Here is a 7,323-nt window from a genome sequence, read left to right on the forward strand (position 1 = left end):
TGGATTCAGGGGATCAGCACACTGTTGCCAGGTCTTATTGCTGACTTGCGTTGGAACTTCTGCCAGACTCAGTTTCTGAATGTCACTTTCTGCATAAAGGAAGAGGGTGTTAGGTCCTCCAAAACTGTTAAACTGTAGGTAAAAAAGGTGGTGTGTTTAACAGCAACAAAACAAACAAGCAAACAAACATCCCCAAAACCCCACAAGCAAAAAAACCCCAAATCACAGTTGTTTTTCATCGTAGTTTAGATATAAGCAAAAAACCAGTATAGGATTAATATAATCTCTTTATCTTTAAGTAAGTTTATTCCTGTGGAAGCATACACAGCCAAGTTAATGTTTGAGACTGAAACTGTAGCATTTATATTCTGGTGGATTTTCACAGAGTGAAAGTTTGCAGTTTTTAATGTCCAATTCACATTTGCAAGTTGCTATCCATACCCAACAGCAAATGTGGAAGAGAAATTGGGAAAATAGCTTCTGCAGAAGAGCTTCAAGTTGTGAGCTCCTGAGTTTATATGTGTGATGTAGGTGTTAGACAACTGCTCACGATAAATTTAAAATTGGGTGGGGGAAATAACTGCTCATAGGCACACTTGGCATGTTGAACGTGTCATTTTATGTACAGCTCTGTTAGCTGTTTGGCTGTAACAAGGCAGCAGAGAATGACCTCTTAGGACAGAGCTTGGGGCGTTGTATGTAATGTGGCCTGTTCAGAAAAATGCTTCCATCCCCACCATTCTTGGAGTAAGTAAGTCATGGTCAAGGTCTTTGTCTTCATTTGTATAACTTAGGGCTGTCAGAAAATCTATGTGTGTTGTGGCAAACATGGTGAAAAGCCACTCCAATCAGCCAAGAACATTGGTTTGCTTGTGTGTTTCTTCTTGTAATAACTTTAACTGATGTGCATATCTTTTATTTTCTTCTGAGTTTAGAGAAAGTATTTTAAAAGCTCCTTCTTGTAACATCTATCCGATCTGACATTTCGGGAAGATGCTTCAAGAGCAAATAGTCAGATTCATGCTAGTTGAATCTGTTGTTCCTTCCCACCCACGCTCACAAGTCTCCCCACATTATTTTATATTGCTCTTAGAAAGACATGCACAAGTTTAGAGACTGGGTGTCCATTGAAATTATGTTAGACTCTTGCCTTACTGTGAATGTATCAAAACTAAAACAAAAACCACCAAACCTGAAACACCCTAGAACAATGTGAACCAAAAAATTTGGGTCATGAGCTGCAACTGCTTTGCTGCTGTTGGTACATTGTTTTATTTGTTGTATGCCCAAGATAGTTTGGAGAGCACTTTTCTACAGTACACCCTGTGAAACTTTATGACTCGTGATTTGTTTTATAAAATAGAGATAATTCTGTTTCAAAACTGGCGCAAATCTTGCATGCTGCAGTACATCCACACTTACTAGTTTATTCAGCTGTCTGAGCACATTAGAAGTCATAGCGATTTAGATGTGCCCTTGTTCCTACAATGTTATGTCTGTGTGCATAAAATCTCACTGTTTCAAACCCATGTACACTGTTGAATGGTGAATTTGTTTTGAATATGTTTTTGTAGCTGACCTTTCATATTCATGGGTTTGAACAAGGCACATTGGTGCTAGCCTGGGACTGTGTGAGTTTCAGAAACTGCTCTATGTGGTCCTTGCACCCAAAGAAGGTGGGGGGAAATATTCTTTAAAAAAAGCAAAGTGTGAAAATTATTCTTCGTCCACAAATTCCAAATCTGTCCTTACATAGTGATTGTAATCCAAATTGGAGAGGAAGAGGGAGATTTAAGTGCATTCTTTTCACTTACTCGAAGTAATTTCTGAAACTAGTTTGGAGGCCAATGTTTTAACCTGCATACTTAAAATTTGGCCAACTTTTTGTATCTGAGATTTGCAGCCATTACATCAAATTACTATGAATACTTTTTGAGACATGGAGTCTTTATTAATAATGAAGACACCCTCATCTGTGGGTTAACAGCTTATGTTTGCTAATTAAAATGGTGTATATATGCATTATACCAGTGTGCATTCTCATAGGTGGCACATCATGGAAACATCAGAAACTAGTTATTGTTAATATTTCTGGAGCTGAAATTTATTTACATTGTAAAATAATTACAGGTTAGGGTAGTTAGATTCTCATATGTATATCTCTTTATGTAAACCTAATTTACATCTCAAGATTAAAATGGAAGGCTAATAATAGTGCAGTAAGTCTTTAACAGCTCTACCTAAAATTAGCTCTTCCTTTCTAGATTTGGGCAGTAATTGCTTGGAATCAAATCTTAAATTAAAATTATGAAGTGGCTGCCTGCAGAAGCAAAATACTGGATAACATGTCCTAAAGGAGTTCTGGTTGTGTGTTTCTAAAGGCAGCTTAAAGTTACTGCTTGAAAGTCCATAATGTATATTTCTTATTATGATGTTCATACTTGAGCAAGATAATGCAAGCCACACGAATGAAAATGCTTGCTTTATTGCTACACGTAGAGTTTCAATGTTTCACCAATTTGCCAAGGAAAAGCTTAGATACTTGATTTTGGAAACCAGATGAAACCCCTGCAAGCATCCTACAATACTGGAAGCACACGTAGAAGCAACGTAGTGTGCAACCATCTAAATCAGGGAGGTGGGGGTGGAAGGAAAAGGAAAAACTTATTCACCAAAAATTAGGATTTTGGAGCTATTTTAGAGACTGTTAATGCTTCAATTCCTTCAATTAGCTGAAGGGGACCACTGAGAACTGATTCTGTTGCCTGCTGATTTTTTTTCTTATAGCCTCTGTGCTCTTACAGTTCATCCCAGGAGACTGTGGTGTTAGAACAAAAGATCACTGAATGAAAATGAGTTTGGTCTTCAAGTTTCTCTGTTCCAATTTTCTCAGATCTCTGGTGGAAGAGGAGGATCCTCATATGAAAGTCTCTCTTGGTAGCAGCGATATGGGCGTCTCTGCCCATCTACAGTCTTCGAAGACAGGAACCACAAGATTTTTCACCAGCAATACTCACAGTTCTGTGGTGTTACAGGTAATTGAATATTCTTATGTCTGTATTGATCTGTACTGAGAATTTTGGAAGTGCTAAACAATGCCTCCACTCAATGGGCTTTATAAGTCTAGTAATTTCTAAAAAAGCTTCAAAAACACCCATGTTATTGTGCTGCGCTGACAATGCCCACAAGCAACCATGGCTTGTGACTTCTTTTCCTGTGAGTTAAAGGTTTGACTTGTAGCAACAGCATGGAAAAAAAACCATGGCCTTTTCCTTGGGTCATATTCCTGCCCACTCTCAAGTTCTAACAGGTTATGTTGTTTAAACTGTGAAGTGACAGCTGTATCAAAGAAACTCACTAGAATACAATCATGTAATTGTGTTAGGCAAATATTTGTAGCATATCCTATGTGAAAGCTGCCTTAGTGATGTGATGAGATGTCTTTACGTCCCTAAGATGGCAGAGCCCTGCCAGGTTTGGTGTAATGCCCTGTGCTGGGTCTGACTCTACTGCTGTATGGTAGAACATTCCTCTAGGGTGTAAGAACATTATCCACTCTGAATCTTTTAGAATTTAAAAGTAAAGTAATTTTATCTTCTTGTTTCTGCTGCAGTTTTTACATGCCATACAGAGTGAAGCCAACAGCTTCGCAGTGTGGTCTTTCTCAGGAGTGCAGATGACTTGTGTATGGTGTGACTCCTTGGAGAACTGCCACTTTTTTAATGTTTTGTTTGCCGCTTAAATAGATTGACTAAGCTTTGAGACAAAATATGACTTTTTCTTTTCAGTTCACAGAAGCAAGTGATTCTTTTGCTTTAGTTTCTAAGGCTTGCGTGTCTGTGCATAGTTCTCCCTTGATACTAGGCAAATTTTAAAATTTCTGCAGTTGGAGAGCTGGTAGTTGTAAAGTCTTGTTTGTAGGAACTCGGACAAGTCATTTGAGTAATTGAAATACATTGGTTTTATATAATCTTGTGTTTGGCTTCTGATTTATTAGAGCCAATACTCATTTTTTCATTTGCACTCTGTTCTTTTCTGTGCAACAAATTTGAATGTTCATTTCTACTTACCTTTGCAGTTTGAAAAATACAGCCTTGCTTTAAGATAGCTTAAATTTTAAAGCACATGGGCTGATGCCAAGACTTCTGTAAGCATTAAATCTACAAAGGCAGTATTTACATTCTTGCTAGTATTAGAAAAACATCAGGTTGAAGGAAAATGTTTTATGTTTCAGCTTCTGTTCTGTAGCACACAAAGGAGGAGAGTAATTCCTCCATCCTCCAGTATCCTCAACTTTACAGAAAAATCTTACTCTAGATGCTGTTGTTGATTATTTTTTATTACAGTTAGCCATTATAGGTAATTCAGAGAAGATCAGACATATAATAGTGGCTTATTTGGAGTTTTTGCCATGTCAGCTTTGGTAACAAATTTGATAATCATGGAACCAGGTGACAGCTTTCCTTTCAGGCCACAGACTTTTGCAGCCTGCTAGGATCCAAAACACTTAAAGTTGTGTGGAACAGAATTATATCTAGAAGGCATCTGTGTCCAGAAAGGGTAGGTCCAAAAAACATATCAGTCCCTACCTAAAACAACAGCTAGTGTGAAAACTTACAAAACAAACACCTTCCTGAAAAGAACTGAATTATTTGAATACATCTACTTGCCAAGGCCCAGTGTATTTCACGTTGTGCAGCCATATCTGGATAATAATGATTATTCTGCTTGTTTTCAATGAATAATTGTCATTTATATCATGGTTTAACCCCAGCTAGCAATGAAACACCAGGCAGCCACTCACACACTCCCCCACCAACAGGATGGGGGAGAGAATCAGAAGGGTTAAAGCTAGAAAAACTCATGGGTTGAAATAAAAACAGTTTCATAGAGAAAGAAAAAACAACACACACAAGCAAAGCAAAACAAAGAATTAATTCACTGCTTTCCATGGGCAGGAGGTGTTGTGCACCTCCAGGAGAGCAGGGCCCATCACATGTAACGGTTCCTTGGCAAGACAAATGCCATCACTCCCTCCAGATGACCCCACCTTCCTTCTCCTTCCTCCCACCTTATATACTGAGTATGATGTCATGTGGTATGGAATATCCCTTTGGTCAGTTTGGGTCACCTGTCCCGGATGTATCTCCTCCCAATCTCCCATGCACCCCCAACTTCCTTGCAGCACGACAGTACGGAAAACAGCAAAGACTTTGGCTCTGTGTAAGCTCTGCTCAGCAACAAGAAAAACATCTCTACATTATCAACCCTGTGCCCTGCACAGATTCGAAACATAGCCCCATACTAGCCACTGTGAAAAAAGTTAACTCTACGTCAGCTCAAACCAGCACAATTTGAATATATTAAAGATAATGGTTTTCAGGTCACAAATTATTTTTAGTCCCTTTTTTTGGAACTATAGTACATATGTACATAAAAGTAAATAAGTATTTACATAAGGGAAATGAAAGATTGATACTCTCCACCGAGCTCAAATGGATGCTTTGCACTGTGCTTTTCTTGCAGGGTTTTGACCAGCTGCGAGTGGAAGGTTTGCTTTGTGATGTGACGCTTGTTCCCGGAGATGGTGACGAAGTGTTTCCTGTTCACAGAGCTATGATGGCTTCTGCAAGTGATTACTTCAAGGCAATGTTCACAGGTGGTGTTTTTGTTAAAGTAATGTGTACTGCTGTCTCCAAGTTGCCATCGTTTGGACACTCAGACACCAGCTCACTGCAGAGTGTGAATCAGCCCAGGATTGCAAACACCACTATGAACTCAGCAGCTCTCTCTACTGTTGCATATGTGTTTTTAAATTATATTTTAAAATTATGTTCTGATTTTATATGAGTTTATGAAATTATTTCAACCCCATCTAAATTATCACACAAATTTGCCCACATGTCTTTTTCAGGAGGAATGAAGGAACAAGATTTAATGTGCATTAAGCTTCATGGCGTGAACAAAATAGGCCTAAAGAAGATCATTGATTTCATCTATACTGCAAAACTTTCCCTCAACATGGACAACCTTCAGGACACTCTGGAAGCTGCCAGTTTTTTGCAGATTTTACCTGTTTTGGACTTCTGTAAAGTGTTTCTTATCTCTGGGGTAAGACTACTTGTTTCCCATTTACAATGGTTAAGACCTTGGTACGTAGGTGATTTTTTTATAGCAACACTGACTGTGTAATAGTCACAGTCTAAAACTTGCTATTATTCATAATTTGGATTCACACAGAACAACTTTGTAGTTTTCTTGAAAGTCCTTTTTCTAAAGAATATTATGTGCAGTGTGAGTTTGCTACAAGAGTTTTTCCTTATTAAAATTCTTTACTTACATCTGGGATATTAGCTGTTTCAGGGTCTCACTGCATGACTGCCCTCATTCTAGCATTAGTCTGCTTGCTGCATTCATTACGTATGCTTCAGATACATCCACTTTATTCCTGTAGTTACAGCAGTTCCATCTCAGAATGTGAGGGCAGTTGCCTTTTTTCTAACTTAAACACAGTATATAAGAAATACCTATATATGATGCTTCAGTACCTTTCCTAGTTCTTGCCCTCCTGCCCTGCCAACAGTAAGGAGCACCTTCTCTGTAGGGTTGTGTGAGAGCCCTGCAAGAGTTGTGCTGGCAAAGCAGTTCTGCCTAGAGACACACTTTGGTATTATTTCTAATGATTCCTGGAGGTTTTCTAATGGTAATGTTAATTGCTTATATGCCTTACTAGAAATCTCACTTTACCTGTAGCAGGGAGTCTGGTGTATTGCACATGAATTATATTATTTGGAGTTCCGCTTTCTGGTAGTCTGTAATGAGAAATAAAGAAGCAGGTATTCCCGTTGCTCTGCAGGGTACAGGCTTAGATATGTGACCTCCCTTACTGAAGACATGTCCCAGGATTTATGCAAACAAGAGGACTCCAAGCTGGTAATAGCAGCAATCTGTTTCATAAGGGAAGTGTTAGAGACATTTAGGGTCTATAATGCACTGATTTGCTTTTAATTTGGGAATATTTTCTAACTGGCCAGTTCTCTGGGAACGTTGTGATAATGTTTCATTAATCTTGATATTCTTCAGTCGTTGCTCAGTGGGTTTTTTGCCTTCTGAGACGATGCAGTGTGCCTTTCCCGGGTTGATGTTGCTATAAATACCAACTTGGAAAAAGGTCTTAGTGGTGTTTTGAATCAGGGAGCTGGAGCAGCCTCCTGTTGACGGGAGGTGAGCCTCAGGGACACCGTGTTGCCCTTTCCCCTTTCTGGATAGGGCAGCTGCTTGTTTATTTTGCATTTTATTTTGCTTTTTTTTTTCCTTAGGGAA

General features: G+C 38.8%; 1 protein-coding gene across 3 annotated transcripts in view; it reads left to right on the forward strand.

Moving 5' to 3' along the window:
* The window catches only part of LOC103811202 (kelch-like protein 13), a 72,624-nt gene that overhangs the window by 47,160 nt on the left and 18,141 nt on the right, over nucleotides 1-7,323 (forward strand). For all 3 annotated transcript variants that reach the window (XM_009084174.1, XM_009084166.1, XM_009084158.1), the window contains 3 exons: nucleotides 2,894-3,035; nucleotides 5,527-5,659; nucleotides 5,915-6,111. In XM_009084174.1, the coding sequence (XP_009082422.1) occupies nucleotides 2,894-3,035; nucleotides 5,527-5,659; nucleotides 5,915-6,111 (472 nt within the window). The remainder of the gene's footprint in view (nucleotides 1-2,893; nucleotides 3,036-5,526; nucleotides 5,660-5,914; nucleotides 6,112-7,323) is intronic.

This window comes from Acanthisitta chloris, unplaced genomic scaffold (genome assembly GCF_000695815.1).
Source record: "Acanthisitta chloris isolate BGI_N310 unplaced genomic scaffold, ASM69581v1 scaffold6670, whole genome shotgun sequence".
Lineage (NCBI taxonomy): Eukaryota > Metazoa > Chordata > Aves > Passeriformes > Acanthisittidae > Acanthisitta > Acanthisitta chloris.